The following is a 26,021-nucleotide window of genomic DNA, read 5'->3' as shown; positions in this document are numbered from 1 at the left end:
CATCAGTTCATAAACAAGCTGGCACAAAGGAATCTTCAGTTGCCATCAGTACTGGACCCACTACAAGGCTATTCAGGCCTGTTATCCTGGGAAACGTAACATGAAAAGCAGTACCACCTAGAAACTTCAGCTTCAGTTCTGCTGTCAAACCCAGCAACAAAATGCTTTTATCTCTAAAAGTTACTTACTTTATTAAAGTGCTGAAGTTTATCAATTAAATTGCTGATGAGTGGGTCCAACCCTCTGACTTTCAGTTCTGGATTATTAATTTGTGCCTTCAGTCCACTGGAAACAACTCTGCTGGTGTAACTGAAAAAAGAGAAAAAAAAAAAAAGAAAACATCAGTGGCTGGCACCATATCCATCAGAATCAAAATCATATTAAAGGGGACTTACAAAAAAGCAAATATTTTGTAAACAGGAATAGAAATTTGTAATAAGCATTTATGTTTTAAATACACCAAATCACAACAGAATCCCAGTTTCTTGCAGTATCACTCATTACTTCAAACTATTCAAGTCATGAACTGACAACAATTTCATAAACCACATAGAGATCCCTTTCATTCATGTTATAATATTTGAACCTTTATAACTGACATTCTCAATTTCTTCCACGCAGCAGCCAAAGCTTATAGCTTCCAAAAAATTCTTCTTTCATAATTACAGAAACTCGGGGAATTTAAGACAGAAACTAAATATTGAGATTGAAATAAAGTCCAATGAAAGAGCAGTCTGATTTTGAAAAGATTCTTAATCAAAGTATGAGATTGGACTTGTCTTGCCAGACTAGCAGTTCATAACCAAACTATCTAGAAACACCGTAAAGCAGCACCTGCTGCTCTACCAGTGCTCCCCACTGTGCCTTACCTGCATTACGAACCCACTGGCCAGGGTCCATGTACAGGAATTCTCTCTAGACAAGTCTTGCTTTATTTGAGGAACAGTTGCTGTTCTCACACCACGAGGACCTGTCTCTTATCAGAAACCCTCTTTTGTTGACTATTGACTGAACAGTTTTGGACAGTCTTTTCTGGAATAAACCATAGTGAATTCTCAAAACCTAATTGATTTGGGGTTCCACCCATGTGCTCTGATGGGGAAAATTCCAGGATGTTGCACATTTGGTCTCTACTTTTGAACACATCTTTACCACAGGTGAAGTCATCAGCACGTGAATGTTGAATCCAATGCTTCCTGGAAGTATTTAAAGTGCTGCATATTGGCTCCAGAGTTGATCTGTTCGTGCCAGAGTTAAGTTCAACCCATCCACAACCTACTGCAAATCCCAGAGGGATACAGAGCAGCCTTTTTTGGCGAGTCACACTTTTGAGGGTTGTATGTAGCCACTCATCTTTCACAAAGTGGATCACAGATGTTAGCACGGCAAGTTAAACTGCACAAGAGACTCTTCCCAAACAAAACTCTTAAAAGTCATACACATAGAATCACAGAATCGTCTAGGTTGGAATGGACCTTTAAGATCATCTACTCCAACCATCGACCTAACTCTGATAAAAAAATCCCATCACTAAACCATGTCACTAAGCACTATGTCAACCCATCTTTTAAATACCTCCAGGGATGGTGCCTCAAACGCTCCCCTGGGCAGCCCATTCCAATGCTTAATAACCCTTTCAGTGTAAAAATTTTTCCTAATACTCAATCTGAACCTCCCCTGGCGCAACTTGAGGCCATTTCCTCTTGTCCTATCGCTGTGATTTGGGAGACCGACCCCCACCTCTCTACACCCTCCTTTCAGGTACTTGTAGAGAGTGATAAGGTCTCCCCTCAGCCTCCTTTCCTCCAGGCTGAACAAACCCAGCTCCCTCAGCCTCTACTCCTAAGACTTGTTCTCCAGACCCCTCACCAGCTTCCTTGCCCTTCTCTGGACAGGCCCTTCTTCATGCCTGGGAGGATCTCAGTAAGACACCTTGTCGGCATCTTTGTAAGCGAGGCAGATGATCGGCTGTGCTCCTTTGGACCGAAACGTTAAGAAAAGCATCCCGCTACACCTTTCGCTTTAATCAAACCTTCATACTTTGAGATTCCAGATGTTCTCCTGTCAGTGAATTCTTCACCGTAAACCAGTTTGTGCTGAAACTGATAGCACTTCAAAGTAGAAAAAAGTGCCCAAATTCTGTTGCAGAAACACAATAGAATGTGGTGGGGAAAGACCCAGCTCTCCACATATATTTTCCCTATCTTAATTTGAGTTGGGATGAACAACAAATTTTATGCAAACTGCTGGCAAAGCATGCTGTAGTGTACTGCTGTGAAACATTTAGCTTAAAAACTGAGAATGGTCCACTTTCTCAGGAAACTCAATAAATTTCACTTCTCAAGAAAAAAACCACAAAACCCCAACAAACCACAAATTGTTTAGAACAAAGAATTGAGAAAAATGATGTTTTTCACTAGTAGTCACACAGGATCAAGAGGACAAACATTAAGGAAAATCTTTTCCAGCGAGTTTGCTTTTTTTTTTTTGTTCACTGAGCTTTTTAAAGACAATGTTCTATTTTTTCTTCATGCTTATACGAGTATAAACTAATCTGAAAATGTAAACTCCCACAATGTAACGGTTGTGCAAAATGATGCTCAGGTTCTGATCTCAGGAGCAGACTCAGCTGGACTGATGGGCCCAGGAAGAGCCCAGCTAAAGTATTATTTTGAAGTCAAGAGTGGTGTAGATGGTATGAATGCACTTCAATCCATTTGGACGATATAGGGACACTGCTGCACCTCACCTGCCTTTAGCTTTACTTTTATTCACAAATCACGCTATTTGCTGAATGCTCATCATTGCTCACCCTGTGAAAACACATGGTTACCCACTGTAGATGTACAGGGACACTTGACACAGCTTTTTGAGATCATCTAGTTGCAATACAGGAGAAATTTAAGTTAATGGGTCAGCTCATGGCCTCCACCAGTCTGTTCAGTGCTTTTCTGCGTGCATTACTTTGTCTGATCAGAAACTCAACAACAGCAGCAAAAAGCGAGAGTTTTCTTTTTCATTGCTCTTGACTCTTTCCATTCAACCTCTGGTTAGAGCTATTGGAATTTCTCTAGAGGCTTATGTTATTATAATCCAGGATAAAGAACGCAAAATTGCTTCCCCTCTGAGTTGGTTGGGTTGGGTTTTTTTTGGCAAATGATATTGGTTTTTTTCCCTGTGAATCACAAGCCTCCATTAAATGCCTCCAAGTGGTATTATAAACCTACAGCACTGCATGGAGTTTGCATAAACATGGCCAATTCAGGGACAACAGCAGCAGCATTAATTACAGAGTCCTCAAAGGGACCCAAAATGTGCAAAGTCAGTCTCAGTCAACTCATATATACTGATGCTTCTAAATACATACCCTCTTTTACATACATCATTATCAGGAAAATAGGACCATTTGGTATGAATGAGTTCACAGTTCACTGAGACATAGGGGATACTCATATCCTGAAAGCTCCATCTGCGGTTAAGGACTCACTTTTTAAAGCTCTAGAGATATGCGTAAATTATGCACAGATATTTCTGCTGCCCAGATTGCTTGTAATTGGATTCATAATGGGGATTACCTATATTTCAGATGTCAGAGAAACCACATATGAGCTGTGTGACTCCTGCATGATCTCCTTATCTCCTTGGTCTAGCACAGCTTCAGTCTGGCAGACACTAACAACTACATCTAACTGCTCATGCGAGGCTCCAGCACAGAAGAGCTGGGCCAGCTACGGTTTGGAACATGACCCGCATGACGGGCAATGCCCAGAAAACCAACTACAGACCTTTGGCAGTGGTGAAACAGATGTGATCTGCCAAATGAGCGGTGTAAAAAGCTGATGAGAAAAGAGGCAAAAGACTTACTTGCAGAGGACAACAAAACCAACTCTTGGGTTTCCCAATAATAACCCTTAAGCTCTGCTTGTCCTGTGTGTTTTTATTGAGAGCTCATTTTTATGACATACCCAAGCCCAGAAAGACTCAGATGAACTAAAAAATGGTGAGTCCAGAGAAGGTGAGCTACACCTCTCAAGGAGGAGACAGGGAAGAGAACGGATGGAGAATTGCACAGCCAGCGAGAAGGGAGAAACTCTTCCAGTCCATCACAGCCAAGAAGCAAAGACTGTACAAGAAAAAGACACTACATCCAACTGCCTCAAACTACTGCTATGTAAACTGTGAATCCTTCTACTAGCTCTGTATCATGCTAAAATACTTTGAAATAAACACTACACATTTCCTGAAAGATAACCTGATTACTTCACTTCTTTGCATTATCTAAAACATTTTCTTTTGTTGACATCAGATCCTGAATTACTGGAAATGTACATTAAGTAAGATCAGAAATTGGCTTCCTTTATTTAATAACCTGCAATTTAACTGAAATATTATAGTACAGAATTGTTAACTCTGGTTACAGCTCTAGTACTTTTTTTCCTGCTAAATCCAGAAACGTCAGCAGGAACGGCCAGGAAAGTTGTATTAAAATATTGCCACTGGAACAATCCTGAAAGTAACTGTTGCACTGGACCCCAAGGAATGACACGTGCAGACAGAGTTTTCATCCAGAGCTCAAGTCTCATGCCAATGTTATTACAAGGATTGTTCGAGCAAAGCTGTGATACTTCAAAAAACAAACAATAACAACTTTTAAACACACACACACGTGCCCAAAATAACCCCCAGCTTTACAGTCTTTCAGAAGAACAGCATCAACTATTTTAGATCTTAGCTAACACAGCTCACCACAAGTTTAAAAAAAGGTAAAAAGTGAAATGCTGCTTACGCATGGGATTGCATTTCAACTGAACACACACATTTTTCTATATAAATATAGATAAATTAAGATATTTTAGTCTAAACACTTATTTTAAATAAAGCCAGACACTATTCTTAAATGTGTTCTTTTTAACTCCTAATATGAAAATGGATCAAGGTACAGAATTCCCTCAAAGACCAATATGTGCTTTTAGACAGTTCAATACTTTAAAAACAACATATAAAATAGAAATAACTTCAAATTCCAGACAAACAACTGCAGGAGCTGCATTAGGGATAGAACTACCTGGCAGTGATATTTAGCCACAAAAGCCCAAGAAACAGGGTGCTGTTTTCACCCCACTCCCTTCCCTCCTCCCTGCAAGAGCCCGCACCAGTCAGGATACAAGGGTCAGCTAAAGCTCATGTAGGCAGCTTTTCTGAGTATTATTGATCAAGCTCCAGCTGGGACACTGTTTCCATTACTCCATATTCCTCAGGGTGCTATTACTCTGAGTTGTGCCACGAGCAGCCACTAAGCACCCCAGTGCTTTGATCCGGTGGCTAATGGCCTGTCCTTTTCCTGAATGAAGTCAGCTCCAGCGCCTGTCCTCACCAGAAGGCTACAGAGCAAGCCACCACACTTCATCTGCTTTGTAACACGCACTGAGCATTTCAGAGTTATCTACACTGGAAATCCAGGATACCTGGAACTTGAACTTCATCTGAATGCAATTCTCTTCATTTTAGTTCTATTTTCTCCACTTGAGTATTTGGCCCAACTTAGCTGCTTAAGAGGCATCGAAATTCTTAATTGTGGGAGAAACAGGACATCTACCACCACGAGGCAAATCCAAAAACCTAAGCCTCACATTTCGTTCACAGGAATCCATGAAGTGCCAGAAACATCTCTATAGGACAGAAACTGCTTTTGATGAAATGGTTTGTCATACAACCTTGAAACTTGCCATGTATACAAAATAAGAACAAAATACACTGAGTACAAATTTGTTAAACACTTTTTAAAAATATAATTAAAACACTGCACATCACCAAGGCAACAATTTTGAACCAGAAGTATTTTTCATAATCTGCCATGTATTTTTTTCATCATTTTTGTTGGAACTGGTTGAATAATTCTGCTACAATCAACAAAGGCTAAACCAGCAGCACCTTTCTACAACACACTGGCAAACTCAAACTCTTTGTGACTGAGACTGCTGCTTCTAAAAGTCATACTAAACCATTTACTGGCATTATAAACATGTGACTGTCCTGATTTTCTGTACAAATGTAGAAACCATTCTGTAAAAAAAAACAACCCCTCTCCCCTGAATAGAAAAAAACTTCAGACCGGGCTACCTGTAACAAAAACGTTTTCTCAGTCTTTTAACAATTGACAGCTGTCAGCAGCCTGCTAAAGCCAGAGACAGCTAAAGAAAGCCACTGATTTTATAACCAACAAAATCGTAAAAGCATCTAAACAAAGCTAGACTTTACAACCATCATTTCACATCCAGCTCTGCTTTTTTCATCTTTGTGCATAACTTCTTAAACAGGAAGCAATCCCAGAGATATGCTGCCTGTAAAACCACCCAGAAGTAGATAGCACTATGCAAATAATAACTCCAGTGAATTAAAATTACGTCTTTTTAGGCCCATATGTTTGAAAGTCAGTCACTGACTGCAGGCTCTCATTTGCTAAAAAAATTCTGAAGTAGTCTGTTTATTTCAGCGATATACTCAACACACTGTCAGAGCAGACACCACCCACCACCACTAAATGACTCAGAGGTTAAAGGGTTAGAGGGGGAGAAGGAAGGGAAAAGCTTTGAATGTGTCATTTAGTAGGAAGCAATGAGAAATACGGATAAGCTATTTAACTGGCCTTGAGATCCACCGAACAATTAATTCAGTTACATTAGGCATGGTTCACCAGATGGTGTGTTTTGTCTTATATTTATTCATAATTTGACCCTTGGACTGGAATGGTTTGCCTGAAATTCAATTAAGTGAATCCACTGCTGATCTACACCAGTCTGTTGTGTCTCCAAATTAATAATTGTTGGACATTTCCCTTGTAGTTTTTAGATGCAGCCCTTGGCACATGCGATGCTCTGACCTACAGGGCTCTGCAAGGAATGATTTTCTCCCAATTCAAGGAACACAGAAACGTGCACAGACCAGTACGAGCAGTGACGAAAAACCTGTATGGTTGCAGAATTTGAAATAATTCATCAAAACTATCAGCTTTGATCTGATTAAGCCTTTTCCCCACCTCTTTGCAAAATGGAAATAACAAGCAGAATATATGGCGATTGTATATCCCTTGCCTGGTTATCATAGTTGCTTGTTGCTCAATAAGTAACTTCGAGGAAACAAAGCAAATGCCTTTTTCCTGAAGCGTTGTTGATGCTTAAACATAATTCTCCAGGAGGAAGAGCCAGCCCCGCACAGGATTCTCCTTTGACTCAGCTGTCCCTAAGCTGCTCCACATGATGAGACTGGCAGCCGGTGAGTGCCCCCCAACTCCTTTTGATCCTTGTCATTACAACTGACCAACAGAGAGATGGTGCTTTATCTCTGAGCGACTCCCACAATAACACTACTCAGAGGAAAGGCTTATATCACACTTTTTATAATTTCTGTAACATCTTAGCAAACGTGGATCACAGTCATTGAGCATCTTGGCTGAGAGGTCTCAAAGAAAGGAATGATCAATCCATGACCAGAACTGTTCTCTAGGAACTAAAGGCTCTTTCACTTAGCTGCCATAATAACAGTTTCTTTTTTAAAAAAAAACAAAACAAAACAAAATGGAATAAAAGAAATATATCTTGATAAATTTACTGTCAGGTAATCAACAGCTGTGAGGGAAAACTGCCAAAGTTTGCAGATTTTGGTTTTGTCTTACAATTCAGTTTCTCTTCATCTACCCAACTTGAATATTCAGCATGTAAGTGCTTTGTAGAATTAAATCTTGGATGACTTTATAACTGTAACATTTATTCAGTTGACCTGAGCCATTAGGTCATTCTGCAATTAGCTCCATTAATACAAATATATATCTATAAATAAATATATTCTTTGTTTGTAGGAAAGGTTTCAGTCAGGTCTCCACTCCCAGCAGAACTGCAGTAAGAGCAGCTGGCAAAGGTGTCCCCTCACAAGTAACACCCTGCAAACAGCCCTGTGCAGGGGCACACGTTGAGAAATCTGGAAAGCTCCAGATGTTTTCAAGCCCTTGCATGCAGGACTGCAGGCTTTTGTGTGATTGTTGAAAATCACATAACTTCTTGGGTGACCTGAAAACCAGTGGGGCCTTTTGTTTGTTTTTAAGGAAAAAACATGTAATTTATGTCAGTGTACAGCAGGAGCAATTCCACTGAAGTCAGTGGAGTCATACTAGGGTAAAATCTGGATGCATCACATGAAAATCAGACCCTTCTCGGAAAAAGAAAAAAAATTTTCATGTGTTCTAAATGATCAGCTGAGCACAAGTGGAGCAATATTCTCCAAGAGAAAGATTTATCTGTTTAAAAATACCTATGTAAAGAGTTCATTTTGAAATGATTAAATAACTGCCAACAGACTACAAGAAAGCTCAAGTCTAGCACATAATGAGTTTAGCTGCCCTGAAGATTTTGTGAAGCAGAACTGACACGATGTGAAGACTGCCTCTGCCAGAACTATTCTAATGGGCTTCTGTGGAAGTTTCACAAATAATCTTGTTTATTAGTTATTATGGGAAACGATGAGACAAATACAGTGTGCTAATGGGATAATTCCCCAACAAATCACAAAGCCACATAGCATTTATAATGGTCTTTCTCCACTTCTATAAGGCTATAAAAGACTGCTGCAGTCTAGATCATAAAGACAATTTTAAGACTGCAGGTACAAAACCAAGTTACCAGAAGGCTTCAAGTGACTGGATAATGCCCCATGAACACACTGAAAACCACAGTGAAAAGCAACTCAGCAAAGGAGTGTACATGTAAAAGATCTTACCATCAAAAAAAGATGTGTTCATCAGTTTTTCCAGAATCATGCTGAAAATGTACCAACTCAAGCTTCAAAGAATACTTGTAAAATGCTTGAAAAGCGTTGTAAAAAAAGTTATTATCGATTGTAGGTGAAACAGCCTACATTCCTTTCCTAGGTCTGTGAAAAGTTAATACTACCTTCAAGGCACACCAAAAGCACCAAAGAAATTTGTAGAAGTTAATTGGACAGTCTTTATTATGTTGAGGAAAGGCAAGTACTTGCCTGGAATAACATCAGATAGAAAAGTTCTTCAGTTTAAAGTGGAATAAACTCTACAGGACACGCAAACGATACCTCTATCCCCATCAAAGTGAATATAATGAGCAATGAAAATGATACCCTAACCAAGAACTGGCAGCATAAAGACCATTCCTCATTAAATGAACTTGAGAAACAGAAGAGAAAATAGAACAATAAACAAACAGTATATACTTATCAAAGCAGCATCTGTGGCCATTCCTCGGGGAAAAAGTAAAGCTGATCTGAAACACCTTTTTCTCAGTAACTCCTAAACTGGGGGAAGAGTATTTTTCAAGTACAAACAGGAGAACAGGGTCGAGCTAAATCCTGACGAAGAATCTGAACCTGCTCCTCTTGGAGACTGGCAGGTTGGGGGGGGCGCTGTGGAAAACAGATGGAAACGTATGACTGCCAATGGAAGATACCAGTGGAAAACAGGACTGACTCAGCAGAAAAGAAAATACAGTCTCAAGAGAGGAGAAGACTTGAACTCTTAGAAGATAAAATAAAATCAGACTAGCACTAAACTTCACAGCAGTGGAGGGAGAAGGAGTATCAAATCAAGCAAGGGCTCACAATATTTGGTTGATAGGAGTTTTGGCAGGCCAAGGCAGCAAGGATCCAATTCCCTTTCTGGAAACCCTGGTCGCTGATACTTAAAAATTAGGCTTGACATATGACCCTGGGTATACAAATGGATATTCTATGATCCCAGCGTAGAAATTTTTATGAAGCAAAATGGGAAATGTCCTAATTTGCACAGTATCAGACATATATCACAGGGAGAAGACCTTGCCTGTGGATCATTAAAAGCAAAGCAAAACAAAACATAACAAAAATATTTCAATGCTAAGAGGTCAAAATTCCAGCTTTCCTCAGAAGTCAGTTGCTCCAAATACACTTAGATACACATGGGAGATTAATGAGCAGCTGACAGTAACGAGTACATGAACTGCAGCTCTCTATGAAGTCAACTCAGGGCTTGAACTCTGCCCTCAAAAAGTCTTGGCTTAAGCCCTCTGGTTTTGGCATCCCTGCCATTCACATGGCAGCTCCAGCTCCTACCAAGACAGCTCTGGGTTCATACCATGTGAGTGACTTCCACAATCAAAACTACTGCTGAGCCTAACAGTGCAGCAGGACTGCTGTTGAATATCACTGCTCCTGCAGCAATTTCAAGTTTCTTGTCTCCGTTTTTTTCCACAACTGTGACTCCCCCATGCTTGTCTTTGTGTCCCTTTATCTACCTTGATTATGCCTACGTGAACTCAGCTTTGCTTACTTTATTCAAAACCCTGTTCTTCTCTCCTGTGCCAGTTTGAAGTACCTTCTCAGGCTACTCTTTAAGGTGACTCACCACCTACCTCCACTCCTCTCTCAATGTCTACATGTATTGCAACGTTGACAAAGCTAAGACGACTGCCAAAGCTGATGCTCTGGAACGGGAAGATGCACTTAGCTGGTACTTACTGGACACAGGGAGTAGATCAGATACAGCATTCCTCCCCTTCTCCTGTGAAGGAGGCATTTGGGTAGTCCAGGCAATTCTCTCTTCCAGGCTCAAGTATAAGGCAGCTGAGATTTACATTTCCTGAACCCCTCACTTCCCCTGGCTATTTTGGCTCCTTAGGGATGTCGCTGATCATTACGTATTCTAAACATGCACTAATGCACACACATTCGATTTCGTTCCCTTACCAGTTTTTCCAATACATTTGTGCAGAGCTATTCAAGGCAATTCTTACCTGCTCCAGTGCCTTCACTTCTTCTTGGGTCTTAATATCTTATAGCAGGTGCTTGGTCCTTTAGCCACAGATGGAAGAGTTATTAACCCTTTCTGGGCTGTAGGAGCACGAGGTACACAGTTCCAATCTATTCCTATTTCCAGGTTAATAACTTCATCAGTAAGATGGTGACGCTAAATTTCATATAAGTAAAAAGTAAATAGGAAGCCTTAATGCTGTATAGAAAGAGATCAGACACTAAGACTTCCAAATCTCCTGACTCAGAGTTCTTAAACTCCTTCCCTTTTGCTTAATCTTTTCCACCAGCAAGACAGCTGAATTCATCATTCCAAAGCACCAAAGTTTTCTTCCTTATAGAGGAAGCAGTTTTTTATTGCAGAAGCTATGTTCAGCTCACCAGCAGATTTATAGATTTCATCCAACTCCTTCCTTTTGCGACTGCCTGATTGGCATAGATCAGGATAATCGACATTTATTGTCCCCCAACAGTAAAACACCAACACCCAAAATGTACTTGGCATATTCTGCTCCCACTGGCTGACAGCTACAGGCAAACCTGGATCAGGCTTAGCTTAATTACTGTTATCCTGTAGGCACCCTTATTGCTAGAATTCCCTGCAGATACACCAAAGCCTCTGCCATAGTAGTACCACAGGGATATGCTTTGAACACGGACTTTTCCAGTGCCACCTTCGTGGTTTGGAAACAGTTTAGGCAGGCAGCAGTTCTAATTTGTTGCTAGCTTGTATCTAACTAAATGTTTGATGCAGTAGTTCAGTATCTAGCAAAAATCAGCATTTTTATTACTCTTTAAAACACTGCAGAAAATGCTAGTATTAGTAGAGAGCAAGTATGGTCTAGTTATGGAGATTAAAATGTCTTCGCACTTGTCCAAGAGAAGTGTTTACCCAGGTCAAGGCTGAAGAGCTCGAGAGTAATGTGGGAAACTAAGCAGCCTCAATTCATGTTTTTGTCGTTAAATACAAAGCATTGTTTTCCTTGCTTGAATGTCTAGTACTTCTTACAAAAATAACTGCACTAGAAGAGAGGTCAAACGTAGAAAGATTTTCCTGTCATCACAAATTTGAAAAAGAGAATATTTATACAAAAATCAATTTACTTGACCTATACTGTTCAATTCTTCTGCTAATACTGTTGAAGATTTATATCTGGTTAAAACTGTTCCCTTCCACAATTTAGCTTCTCTTCCACTTGATTTTGCAGTAAGGTCACAATCCAGAGTTCATGATTTTATACTTTGTTGCCACAGACACAAACAGCAACACAAATTCAACAGGAGTTCACTTGCAGAATTAACTACATCAAGAACCAAATTCTCAGGGGAAAGAACATTTAAACACAAACACATATACCACAAAATATTGTGCAGAAGAAAACCTAAGAAGAAAAATAAGGACAAGGAATCCTTTTAGCCCTGCTGTAAATGCCCTCCTCTTGAAAATCCAAGTGTCACAGAGGCTTGTCCTGAAGAAACCCAGTTCAATCATGTGAAGTACAATCTCATTTTTGATAGTCACTTCTAAGCTGGATGACAGTAAGTAGGGAGAGTAACTGCTTCTGACATACTTGCAAGTTAGTAGCATATTTCCTCTAGAGTTCTGATTTCTGTTGCACAGATTCCCTTCCTTTACACCCCAACAAGTGCTCTAACACCTCTGTGTTAGATACAGTAAAAATACTCACTATAAAATCCCTATGTACATGAACACAAAGCAGAACAATGAGGCTCACTAAAAAGAGTTGACCTGACTTTTTTTTTTGCATGTAAGTAATATCACAAATAATCTGTTTAGTTTTAAAAATAATCTGTTTAGCAATAACATGCTACTGTTGTCAATTTACGTTTAGCGGATGAAGTTACGGTGCCTTAAACAGTTTGAGATCCTAAAAGGACTCTCTTCCATCCAGTTCCCATTGATCATCTGGGCCTAAACAACTTAGGCTCATACTTGGAAAATACTAATGAGCAAGGAATCAAATGCTGATGTCCCACAATCACCCACCCACTGCATCCTTCTTGATCCTCCCTGGTTTATAACAACAGGAATAAACAGGTATCTCTTCCACCCTCCTGAATAAAGGCATATTGATCTGATTGGTCTGTCACCAATTACATTGCTGAAATACTTGCCTCCAGGTACAAAAGCTCACTTGGAGTTTCTTCTCAGCCCTCTTGATACCTTGTAAGGAGCAAGACGCAGTCTCCATTGTTTGCATTCCCAGCACAAGGCCAAGGAGACAGTTGAGCAGGGTGAGGACATACCCATGAGCTAGGCTGACATGGCAAGGCAAGGTGAACCCTCACTCACCCACTGGAGGACTTAGCAAGCTGTCTTCTAATGAATGCTCCCCATAGAACACACACCAGCACTTCACTGCACGGCCAAAGCATTCTCATAGTAAAGCAAAGAGGTCAGGACCTATCAAGCAGTATGTTATTTTTTCTATGGGTGTAAGGTACGACACAAAGTACTCCAGAGCTTGAGTGTGACCACCCTCAGTTAAAAAAGGAGCTGATAGTTTCAAGTGGTTGCCACAGGGCAAGCAGGCAGAGAGCTCTTTCCTCAAGCTCATCAGCTGCCCTGACCTGTGCATTTTTTCAAGTCTTTCCCGAGATGCAGAGACCTTTTGCTCACCACACATGCTGGAGCTGACACCCCTCAGCATGGGAAATACGTAACCTGCTTGTGCTCAGCCATAAGGAAAGGCCTACAAATACTACAAAATAAACCAAAAGACAAGGGGACTGACTCTGTTTTCCTGCTAAAATCAGGAAAAAAAAAAAAAAGACAGGAAGTCTCTCTTTTTTTTTTCCCTTTTAAGAAGTGTACAATATTAAAGAACACAGAGAACCAAAGTCATTTTGAACACAAGACAAAAGGAATGAGAGAATAGCAGGCAGTTTGTTGTGGCACAGCTATCAGCTACAAAGCACCACTTGTTATCTATGTGCTAAAAATATTATGATGATTAATGGCAAGGACAAAGGAAAAAACCAAATAATAGACGGAAGAATAAATGATGTAACGATGTTTAAAAAAAAAGGAAGCATGTGACATTTCAACATTTACAATAGTATCTGAATAGGCTTCAGTTGTCTGTAGCATCATTCATCTTCGAGGTATCCTAAAGAATTTTACCAAGGGGTGGGTTGGCCTGGAACTAGTGTGACTCTGATGGCAGATGGAACAGGCGTTAGTCACGAAAATCAGCCCACAAACATGTATTAGAGCTTGTTTTCAGTATGCGAAAAAACTTTGCAGTTTTTACTGCTAGCTACTTAATTTCTCTTTTGAATAAGATGGCAAGGACAGAACGAGGACACTGGTGATGGACAGTTGTTCATTCTGAGGTCATGGGCTTAAACATCTGCGTGTTTGCAGTGTTTGCTGGTTATTCAGTGCCCCGTGCGAAGGCTTCCTTGTGGACAGTTGCAAGCAACGTCACAGAGTGCGTTCCTGCTTGGGAAGTTTCAGGCAGGCTGACAGTTGGTGGGGCCGGCACCTTTTAGCAGGGAAAAAGAGAATTTCTTCCCCTTCAGGGCACTGAGTTCCTTTAAGTATGGTGTAGGCTAAAAAGGGACAGGGCTGAGCAGAAGGAGGTGATGGAGATGGTACTGGGTTGCCACAGCACCAGTGGGTCTGACCTGTGGGAAGGTGTCCCATTTGAACACTATCTCCTGATTACTGGGCAAGGTAGCACCAGCCCTGCCCTTAGGTCCTGCAGAGGGAGACAGAGCAGCAGCAAGTGACAGCAGGGACAGTCATCTCTGACACTGATCAGCTGACAGAGACAGACTTGTCTTACGACTCTTCATGATGAATACCTTGAAGGTAAAGGACAGGCAGGAACCCAGTGTCTTTTGTAGTCTCTCTGTACCTCCTGCCATGTGCCCTGTCACGGATCCAGCACAAAGAAGGGACAGAGTCCCACACTGCTCCCTGAACAGGCACAGACTCGGTCTTCTCTTCCCTCTAACAAGTCAAAACCAATCTTACCACACCTGATCACATCTGCAGCAGCACCGCGCAGGCAGAGGGATATATGTCTTTCCTTGAGCTCTTTCTCAGGACTATTCCAGCTTTCTAGGTCAAGCCCAGAAAAAGCCAACCACATCCTCGGCTGCATCAAAAGAAACACGGCCAGCAGGTCAAGGGAGGCAATTCTACCCCTCTGCTCTGGTGAGACCCCACCTGGAGTACTGTGTCCAGTTCTGGAGTCCTCAACACAGGAAGCACACGGACCTGCTGGAACAGGTCCAGAGGAGGGCCATGAAGATGATCAGAGGCTGGAGCACCTCTCCTATGAGGACAGGCTGAGAGAGCTGGGGTTGTTCAGAGTGGAGAAGAGAAGGCTCCGGGGAGACCTTATTGCGGCCTTTCAGGGCCTAAAGGGGGCCTACAGGAAAGGTGGAGAGGGACTCTTTCTGAGGGAGTGTAGTGATAGGAGGAGGGGTAATGGTTTTAAACCGAATAAGGGTAGATTTAGACTAGATACTAGGAAGACATTCTTTACTGTGAGGGTGGTGAGGCACTGGAACAGGTTGCCCAGAGAATCTGTGGATGCCCCATCCCTGGAGGTGTTCAAGACCAGGCTGGATGGGGCTTTGAGCAACCTGGTCTGGTGGGAGGTGTCCCTGCCCATGGCAGGGGTTTGGAACTCAATGACCTTTAAGGTCCTTTCCAACTTGAACCATTCTATGATTCTATGCCCAGCATCAGAAACCAAAAGGCAGCCAGTGGGGCACAGGAGCCATAGGCTCCTGGGCTGTACCACCAGGCACAGGGCCCGCAGCAGCTGGAGACAGGACACTGGCCCTGGGCAGGCTCCTGCTCCTTGCTGAGCGCAGCCCCCAGGCTGCAGTGGGTGTCTGTGCAGTGCAGCTCTGCATCAGCAGATGGCGGGCCCGGATCAGTCACCCCCACCATGAAAAACCTCCAGCCTAACCATGTAGGGACCATGTCCTCTCACTCCCTTTCCCACCCTCTACTACACTCTTAATTAATGAGATAAAGCTAATGTAATAGGGTCAGACTTAAAGCCTTCCAAGCTTTTTCACAGACTGCAAGAAGCTTTGGATCACACACAGACAATTTAAGGCAGCTGGAAAACTTACAGCGAGGATGACTACACCCACAGTCAATATTCAGATCTGAGGAATATACGGCTGGAAAAAAAACTTGTCTGTGAACATTATCCTGCACAAGGCCTTGATGTGACAGTGAACACAAAAATGCTCTGTTCAGATAGCAGCTAAAGAGTCTTATAAGTTTGTCATGATTAATTGAAAGGTTTTCCCCAGTTAAAGACTGTCTTAGAATCTGAACAAGAAATGATGTCTGAATCTGCTCTGCAGTGATTTGCAGGAAAGAGAGAAATTACTTTATGCACAAATCCACTGGTTTTGAAAGTTATGCTGGAAAAAGGCAAGAGGAGCAAGAGGAGGATGAAGCGTTGGCTGTCATTTCCTACCAGTGCACAGAAAATCTTTTACCAAAGCAACTGGGTAGAAAAGCTATGAACCAAGTTCTGTTGTTTTACTAATTTGAAATTAAGTGTTTCCTATCAGGAATGGCAAAATATTTTCTGCAGACATTTATTAAACACTTCAATCCTCTACTTTGAGATTGCAGTTTAAAGAACAATTAATAAGAAAAAGTTTTAAAATGAGATGAAATCTTTAGAATGAGATTAAAATTAATCAAAAAAGGTGTGGAGGGGTAGTAGTTTATTGCTTCCATTTCAGATAAATCATTTCTTTTTACCATAGCAAAATTAACCAAAAAAAATTAGAGATAAATTTGGCCAAAAATAAATTAAATCCCCTGAGTTTTTGTTTTACCATCTAAACTAAAAAAGCCCATTAATTCCTGAGGTGTACAAGATATTCCAATGTGTCTGTACAGTTTTACATACACTTACAAGGTCCTGTTTGGATCTTGCCTTGGCATGAGAGTAATTATTATCAAAAATTAATAGCCTCCATGTAGACAGTTATGCTCAGCAATAATGATCTCTAATCTGCTTCTCCAGAGGATCTCTGAAACTCTAATGACAGCTCTCCCTCTGGCAAATGGTGCAAAGACAGCAAATTGCTTGGGGAAAAAACATTTAATCAATGTTTTATTAGTTTTTATCTCGAATAGAGCAATATATGATCTACATGAAAAGGTAAGACATAAAACTATTATAAATTATTGGATGATTAGCTTAGCCCAGTTCAAATTTGTTAGGCAACCAAAGCTTGTGGCTTAATGCCACTGTTCTAGTAAGAACAAGTCTGGAACTTGTAGAGACAGAACTGAGTCCCTTGGGAGAGACACAACAGGGTGGACACACCATCAGGATGCAGACATCTATCCTACTTACAAAGCATGCATCAAGAGAAACTCCAAACTCTGAGCTAGAGCTATGAACAAAGCAGGCTGCGTTTCTTTGCCCATGTGCAACCATGCCTTCTCCTTCACAAGGGCACCTGCTTTTGCAGAGAGGTGGGTTTCCACACTAGTGGACGGCCTACAGACTGGAAACCTTAGATCTCAGTCATGAAAACAACTGTGCTTGGGTCTGCATAAATCAGTGGGGACTACTCCTGGATTTAAAGCTGGACACACATACTGTTGCAGGAGTAGGGCCTTTGTTAGTAAGCAGTTAGAGATACATAAAATCCATTAGCACAGTCATCAAGTAAAAGCTATTGATGGAGCTACCATACTCAGAAGCTGTAAGATGATGTTGTAATTCAGGCTCATGGCTTATAGTTCAGGTTAATGAGGAACCAAGCAGAAAGGTCTCTGTACCATGTTTCCGAGAGGTATCATTCCCACATTTAACAGCTTGGGAGGACACCACACTCAGACAGGCTGCTCTCGGCTGCCTCCCAGCAGTCCAGAGTTCCTGCTGAAGGCTCCAATGGACAACCCTACCAGGTACCACCATACATCCCTCTGACGACTAGTCCAGCCCCGGGCACAAGAGGTGGTTACAGGACAGCCTTGCTGAGGGAGCGGTGTGAATTGTTACACGTGCTGGTTTATGGCTTTACTTAGCACATGGAGGTATTAAGAGGGTACGAGAATCCCATGTCTTTTTCTGCTCTTCCCCTTCTACAAGCTATATGGATCAATCAAAGGAGAAAAAGGACTGGAAGGAAAACAACTAATCTAAGAAAACAATGGAAAGCCACCCAATGAGTCCTGCTCACTTCACCTGCCCCACATAAAGCTGCATAACTCATATACCATTACAATTTGATTGTAAACTTGGATAGAGTAGAATGGCTGGAGCCTGTGACAAGCCTGCAATGACACAGCTGATACCTGCCACAGTGAGAGAAACCTTCCAGCCCAGTGCAGCGTCAGCCCCACTTTGCTCTGTCTCAGGGGCCACTGGGATTATGGAGGTGTTGGGCAACTGCTTGTCACTATTGAAAAAAGCTTTGCAGCAGAAGGAAGTGAAAGAAGCAGCTCTTAGTAGTAGTAGTAGTAGTAGTTTTCCCTGCGGAAAAACAGCAGCGCCTGTGACACACATGGATGGCACATCAGGGACAGCAACTCAAACACTGAGTCCTTGGTGGCTGTAAGACACAGCAAAAAGCTGAACATCAATGACAGGTTCTGAGATCTCCCTGAAACCTGCTCCTGGAGACCACACCAACCTCAAGGATTTTGTACCTGCTCTGTGCAGGCCTTTATTTTTTTTTTAATGCAGAGCAAATATCTTCTATTCATAAAACCTGTCTCCACTTGCCTGCTGAAAACCTGTTCTCCGCTTCCTTCAAACTCGAATAGCGACCAGAGGCTCTCAGCACAATAGGTGTGGGCTCTGAAGGCTGAGATGCAAATAAAGATACAAGATGTTCCAGGGCAGTGAAGCACTCCTTGTAGCACCTACTGTGCTGGCCCAGCAGGGACCATTTCAGAGCCCAGGCCGTGCTGCATGGAGCAGGCACAAGCTTCACCTCCAGAGCTCCTGCAAGGAAGCGCAGAGACCACACAGACCCACGAAGACCCTGTGGCAGCCTGGATCCCCCCCCAGCAGGAACCTGGGTTCACAATGAAGGACCTCAGGAATAGAAGTGCTATATCTTCAGTAAGAGGCAGTGATTAATCACACAGCTGTATGCTTGTGGGAGTGGAAATGAAAAGCCTTTTATATTGGCATCCTCATTATTTCACGATAATTAGAGCCCAGTGTGCCATAAACTGCCCCCAGTTTTTATTTTTACAAATTGGAGTTAAATTCATTGCTCCTCCTACAGATGTCTTCAAATCTATTCAGTTAGTCCTCAAATATAAAGGAAACTGGAAATGCAGTGGCATAGTTAAATTTAAATAATACAGAATTAAACAAAACTTTACCTACTCTGTGCTTTGGAGGGAGGGTGGGGAAGGGGGAGCTGTTGGCTAAATTATTCTTGCAGCTTTCCATAGTGAGCGTCCAGCAGCTCTAATCTGTCTCATTTGTAATTTCTCCCAACTGCAGGAGGCACGTTGGAATTGCCAGCAAAGATCAGCTCACCAGCACATTTAGCCCTGAGTTCCTGCCTCTGGCAACTGCCTGACTTCTAATGCTTCAACAGAGGAAAAAAAAAGGTTTTCACCGTATACTTAAAAAAAGATATTTTTCTGAACCACGGATGCCAGCCTGTAGCCTCAAGCATGAAATTTGATTACTTAAGTTTACATCTTGTCTCCACCTTTCCTCCCAGAGAAATATTGTCATCTACACTCTGTTTATGCTGGTGTATTTTTCACTGGCCTTCCCAAAAAACATACAGAAAAGGAATTTCTTATCCAACAAAAGAGATCTCATGAGGCAGATTCAAGGGTTCAAAGCACTGGCATGTCTTCTAGGAGCCACCAAAACAGCCACCAAAGAGAGACTCAGAGCCTGGAAAAGAAGTTACACTTATGGCTGTAATTACCTACCAAACTCCTGATCTTGATGATATTTTTTATACAAAAGGAGTGTGTTACTGCATTTCTTTACAATTTCTTTTCTAATTTCTGATCCCAAATAAATCTGTAAGCGTGGCAAGATCCAAATAAAAGCCACCGCTAGCTTTTATGACAGAGCACCAACATCACTTCCAAAGTGCACAAGGGACCCCAAGAGGGACAGGGATGGGAGCTGGTTCTGTTCCCCTGGATGCTTGTGACATTCCCACAGTCACCACACAGACATCACTGCAAACACACTGCTTCAATGTACTGGAAATGAGGGAAGCAGACCAGTGCTGATAATGATTACATATCCATTAAATCCTGATTTTTGGTAGGAAAGAAGCTCAAGAATTTTCAGTTCTAATTTAAAAGCCGATGCAGTAATTTTCTGTCATTTCACTCTGCTCATTTGACATGCCAATCACAAAAAGTAACCCAGCAGGAACTGCACTTCCATTTTAATATAATTTCAAATAATAACAGCACATCTATTGCTGAAGAGTGATTAGTACCAGTACTTCCATTAAAAGCTAAGTGGCACAGTATTACTGCTGAAGCTCATCTGTCTACTAAGGCTTGCGGAGTGGTCGCCTCCTACAGACTCTCACAAGTTACAAAATCTCGTTCAGTGTGGAGAGGGACTCTCTGCACATCATCTTTATAGATGAGTAAGTTTACAAAAAAAAGCCCCAACCCTCGTGAATTACTATCTATTAACTCAGCAGCGAGGAAAAAGCCAGTTTGCACCGATATTACTGAAAAAAATCAAGAAGCTTTAGTTCCATTAAACCAATGATTAAGCTATTACATTCTAGGAAATCATAATTTTATAGTTAAGTCTAATACACCGAACAATTTAAAACTCAGAGTCTGGCTCCGGGATGTTCTGTACAATGCTGTGAATATTCAGCAGCAATTTGAACCTTGAGCTCCCCCTCGTGCCGCATCACTAAATTACGAACAGAGTCATTTGTTTTTTCTCTACTGGCTTGGCTGGTGGGGGTTTTTGGTGAGTAGATCCAAGAATGTTGATGGACAATGGGCAGCCACTGCCCTGCACAAGTGTTTAATATCGTATATATTAATTCAAAGTAGCACCTGACTAAAAAAAAAAAAAGATTAAGGCTATATAAGCACAAGGGTTTTTTACTTGTGCATAACTCACAAAAGTATTAGTATTTCTTAACCGTACTGACACTCGCATCAGAATGCAGCTGCATCTTAATGCATGTAATACATGTTGAATGCAAGATGTAGGATCTAGATTCATTGTCTTCATAGATTCATTCATTTTGACAAAACCACAATTTGTGACATGTTTTTCAAAGAATATTACATTTTCCCTGAACACGTGTGGAAATGCCACATAACCTGAGGCGTACAGTCCGACTTAAGAATGGTCTCTGAAAAATCAAATGTCATCTCTAGCCTTAGCATAACCGCCTAATGTTTTGAAAACAGAGAACAACACAGGCAATAACTATGTAGAGAACAAATTAGACTGCTTCCAAGCACAGTCTTTGAGGCCAGTCATTCTAGCCCCTTATTCCAGATTAACTCTTTTGTAATAAAGTAATAGCGCATCTATAAATTCATAAGGAAATCACAGTTTCCTTACATGAGTTCCACCATGCTGTGGGTAACTAATGCTGACACCTGAGCACTCCAAGAATGACAACCATGCATTTCAATAACAGGGAAGTGTTTCTTCAGGCAAAGTTGCCTTTTGAAATAGAGTTATTATTCTCATAAGGAAAATCTCTGCCTGTCACTGAGTTTGGCCTATAAACCACGTGCAAATAAAAACCTCCTAAAAGTGACACTGCTTAAAAACCAAACTGATGCACACATGAAATACATCTTAAAAACGTATTAAGAACTGCCCTCACACCAGAGATTATATCAAGCCAAAATGTTGCTCCACTTAAAACCAAAGAGAATTAGACTTGGTGGGATAAGACCAGAGGGTGGAAGACCCTTTAGAGTATTTTTATAGCTGTCATTTAAATAAGTGTTTGAGGGCGGGGGGCATAAGACATAGTCTGGCAGATGCTCTGCCGTGCTTTGCAACCTGTAAAAGATGAGATTTTTTGAAATCCTTAGAAAGTGCATCTGTATTGAAATACAGAAGAACTGTGGTTGTTAGAAGTCTATGGCCTGATGTTTTTCTGAGCCTTCAAGCACAGCCCTGCAAAGTGCTGGTGTAAACCTGCGCTTGCTGGGATTTATGTCTGCTGTCTTTCTCTGATTTCTGCAGCAAGGGCTCTCAGCATAAAGGCAAGTTGACATGCAAGAGCTGTAAACGTGTGGATGGTAAGAGCAGGCTTTGTTTTCTTCTCTTTCAGCCATCCCACGTTCTGCAAGCCCAGGCAGGTTCTTGGAGAGACATGACCAAAGGCATTGCCTTCCCTGGGCTTGCACAGGCGTTACTGACCAGGAAGCTCAGAATCCAATGGCACCAGTACCCCCAGAAAACAGACCCCAACGTGGAGTTGTGACTGCAAGGCTAACGGAAATATGTTTTTATCACCAAGGTCTACAGAGAAAATAGACTTCATGTCTTATGCTGCGCCAAGTTATGCTGCGCCAAGTAATTCCTCAGTGGGAGGTATGCTCCTATATAGCAATTTCTGAGACTAGAAACACACTTTAACTCACAAATTCTGGTTTTCCAGTGTAGGTATGTGTGAAATAAAACCTGTACAGCAATTGTGAGCAAAAGCTGACTCCTGGGTAGACTTGAGCCAGACACAGTGAGACAGAGACAACAGAAACATCATCCATTTCCCCACTCAATAAGTAAACCAATATTTAGCAAATCTGTTCCTTTAGGGCACTGCTTAAATTTATAAAAATGTCTGTAAATTTTTGAGTCACACAGCTCTCCCAGAATTTTCTATCGTATGCTAAACAGCTGGCCTCTTTACAAAACATGAATAGTCTTCAAATATCCTCCTAGTTTTTTTGTTTTGTTTTTAATCATTATGTTAATTTCTCTGTTGTCTTCTATGATAATGATTTTGTATTTTCTTCCCAGACACAGGTACTGACTTGCACTGGGCTGAATGCAGATCCCCATGGAATGAGTACAAATTAGGCAGCCTCATCAGATGTGTATTCCTCATTTCCAATTTGTTTTTTGTGATCTTTTAGGCAGTCTTAATCCAGTAGATATGGGCAGCGCGGATTTAATAATCACATGTGGTTTTACTCAGAATGTTTCCTGGCACTATGTCAAATGCCTTACAGAAGTCTAAGTGCATTAACAGAGTTATCTTTAATAACTTTTCGTGAATTCCAACAAAAATCCAGCATGAAGTTGGTCTCATAAGATCTCCTGTCCATAAACCAGTGTTACCTGGAATTATGTTGTGGATGCCCCATCCCTGGAGGTGTTCAAGACCAGGCTGGATGGGGCTTTGAGCAACCTGGTCTGGTGGGAGGTGTCCCTGCCCATGGCAGGGGGGTTGGAACTCAATGATCTTTAAGGTCCTTTCCAACCTGAACCATTCTATGACTCTATGATTCTATGTTACCACCTTTTGGTTTTTTTATTAATTAGGTCCCATATGACCCTTTATAGCTGCAATTATCATCAAAGTAACCAGTCTTCATTTGCTTGAGCCATCCCATTCATTGACTTTAAAACAGTGGCACATTATGAGCTTTTACTCCCAGGTTTTCTAAGGAGTGTTTGAACAGTCTGTGTCCTTACATGGACAGACACGTCTGCATGAGCTGTGCCACTGCTGCCTGCCCCAGAAGCCCATGGAGAGACACTAATGTCCACCAGGTAAGATCCTGGCTCCACACTTCAGCAATTATGAGTGTATTTAAACTTCAAGCCTAAACTGTGCACAGACTATCCTTATGGTGATTGCTCTCACTTTGTGTGAGAGCAACAAAGAAACGGTAAAACTAACCACTATTCTTGGCAATCAAATGCTGTCCTGTATTTACAGTAACCGTGTTCTCTTCCATTCATCTTTTCCACACTCCAGTCCCTAGCAAATCAAAACAACTTCTGTTAGGACCATATCTACTATGAAACTGCTGTTTTTCTTTTTCTTGTAAAACATATTTGTTGCAATTTTTTCAAAATAATTTAATTTTAGCCTAACACTGCTACTGTAAAAAATCAATGGCAAGACTTGCATTGATTTCAGGAGGGCAGCTGTCTAAACCCAATTGATTTTACCATCTTCTCTACTCCTTTCCCTGGGATGAATGCACCCGAGCCTCTGGTCCTTAGTGGCAAACAGCTAACTGAAGCTTGAACATTTCTTTGTTCCCACATGCTGTTTCCAGGAAGGATCAGGACCAGGCAACCTTCAGTTCCTAAGCACAGCCATTCTTTGGGTGATGTGGTCAGCTCTGGAGGTGAGACACTCCAAAAATACTTAAGATGATGTCCTTACAGCTACAAGTTTCAAGGAATCTGGTAAGTGTGCAGATTTAAATATTGCACGTATAAACTGAAACACCAAGCAGCAGTTCTCCAAAGGGAGCTGTATGTTTACCATGTCTACAACAATGTGACATTGCAGACTGACTTACACAAGAACCACTGGAGATTTGGAGTCAGAGCAAGCCCTAATAAAGTGTCCCCTCTGGGCCCAGAATTCAAGAGAGGAGAACATTCCTCCCCTGTGGTGTCACGGTGCTGTGATGCTCCTTTGCCTGCCAATCACACAGAGCCTGAAGAAAACAAAATCCGGCAAGGAGCCAGGTGGAAGTTCAAATGGTAAGAGCAGAGGAAGCTGCTGCTGAGCCACCGTGGGACCCGAGCAGCATCCGTGCTGGTGCAGGAGTCCCCACAGTGTCCCTCCATCCCTGCCTGCCGCCCCCTGCACGAGCACACCCCTCCCTTCATCATTAGAGGTAAGAATGTCTCAGCTCCCCTCTACATGTGCCACAGCTCTTCCCACACCTCATTCTGCTGTTCACAACTACAGGGTGTCAATCGCTGTTTATAGTGATAAAAGATCAAGAGGATAAATCTTGAAAATAAAGAACTTTTAGATTTAAAAAGAAAAAAAAAATCTGATCCTTCCTTATTTTCCATAGCAAAGCAGAAAAGGAGAAAAAAGAAAATAGAAAGAAAAGGGCTTACAAAACCAAGGAAAAATAAAATTACACGAAAATATTTTTTTTAATTTTCTTTCCTCTCTTTCCTCTAACGTTAAATGAACAAAAAAGCAAAAAACCTCCTCTTGGAAAACTCCAGACTGGGGATTTTTTTGATATTGTTGTTGTTGGTTGAGCTTGCATATCTATGATTTAAAAAGAACTATTATTTTGGGACCACACTTATCTCTTCTGTTGAAGATGTGTGTTAGTTTTCAAACCTTTGTTTTTTGATAAAGAAAAAACATTATCAAGTGCCCCCTGCTTTCTAAACAGAGCACAGCAAAAAGCTGACCATTAGATGGCCTGTGCCGCGTACTGAAATTAAACTTGTGAAACTTCAGCCTGAGAATGTGTGTTTCTAGGAGATAAACATGTAATACATTATAACAAATCAAAGTTAATCTATTGTTATCTCTCTTTTATCTCGTCAGCTCTTTGGATTAGACTACACAGCTTCACTACCATGCAATATGAAAAGAGTAGATGGAAAACCTTTTTTTATTATTCTTATTTTAAAGAATACGTTTTTCAAAGCCTGATTATAAATCCTTGGCTGGCAGGAATTACTACCAGAGGTATTGTGTAAGAAATGTATTCTCAGCACAATGCAAAAGGCTTTCATCATGGATTTGAGGAGAGTAATGAAAACTGTACCACTGAACCTGAAACTGGGCAGATACTGCACCTTTCCAAACCAAGTCCAGCAGCTTACTTTCATATTTGCATATTGCTTCCAGTTTGACATTTTTAGTTATAGAGCAGGTGCTTTTAGACATATTTTTAATGCATCTAAATACTTCTGCCTTTCATTGCACAGTATTTCTTCAAGCCTGAAAAGGAAAGTGGCACCAACTGTACATCAAATCACCGCATATGGAACACATCAATAGTGGTTATGTTGCCTTTCTGTATCAGAAAACAAGTTTAAACAGCCACTATGGTGCGCTTGTCCCGAAATAGTGAATCCTCCCCAAACTGCGTGGGTGGAACAGTGCAGGAGGGCAACTTCCCTGCCCGTGTGAGGGGACGCTCCTGTTCATACCCCTCTTGCCACAAAATTCTATTCTATGTTATTACCAGGAAAGATTAAACTGCACCCCAGGTGGCCTCTCAAGCGTGTCTGGGAGACTTAAGT

The 26,021-nt window shown here is 41.5% G+C and overlaps 1 protein-coding gene across 1 annotated transcript in view; it reads right to left on the bottom strand.

The window, feature by feature from the left end:
- Positions 1-26,021, bottom strand: part of LOC141468409 (glypican-5-like) — a 382,005-nt gene that overhangs the window by 149,917 nt on the left and 206,067 nt on the right. Inside the window, exon 7 of the mRNA XM_074153483.1 lies at positions 189-309. Coding sequence (XP_074009584.1) covers positions 189-309 — 121 coding nt within the window. The remainder of the gene's footprint in view (positions 1-188; positions 310-26,021) is intronic.

This window comes from Numenius arquata, chromosome 9 (assembly GCF_964106895.1).
Source record: "Numenius arquata chromosome 9, bNumArq3.hap1.1, whole genome shotgun sequence".
Taxonomy (NCBI): Eukaryota; Metazoa; Chordata; class Aves; order Charadriiformes; family Scolopacidae; genus Numenius; species Numenius arquata.
The sequence above is the reverse complement of the archived record's forward strand: the minus strand, read 5'-3'. Positions and strand labels throughout refer to the sequence as shown.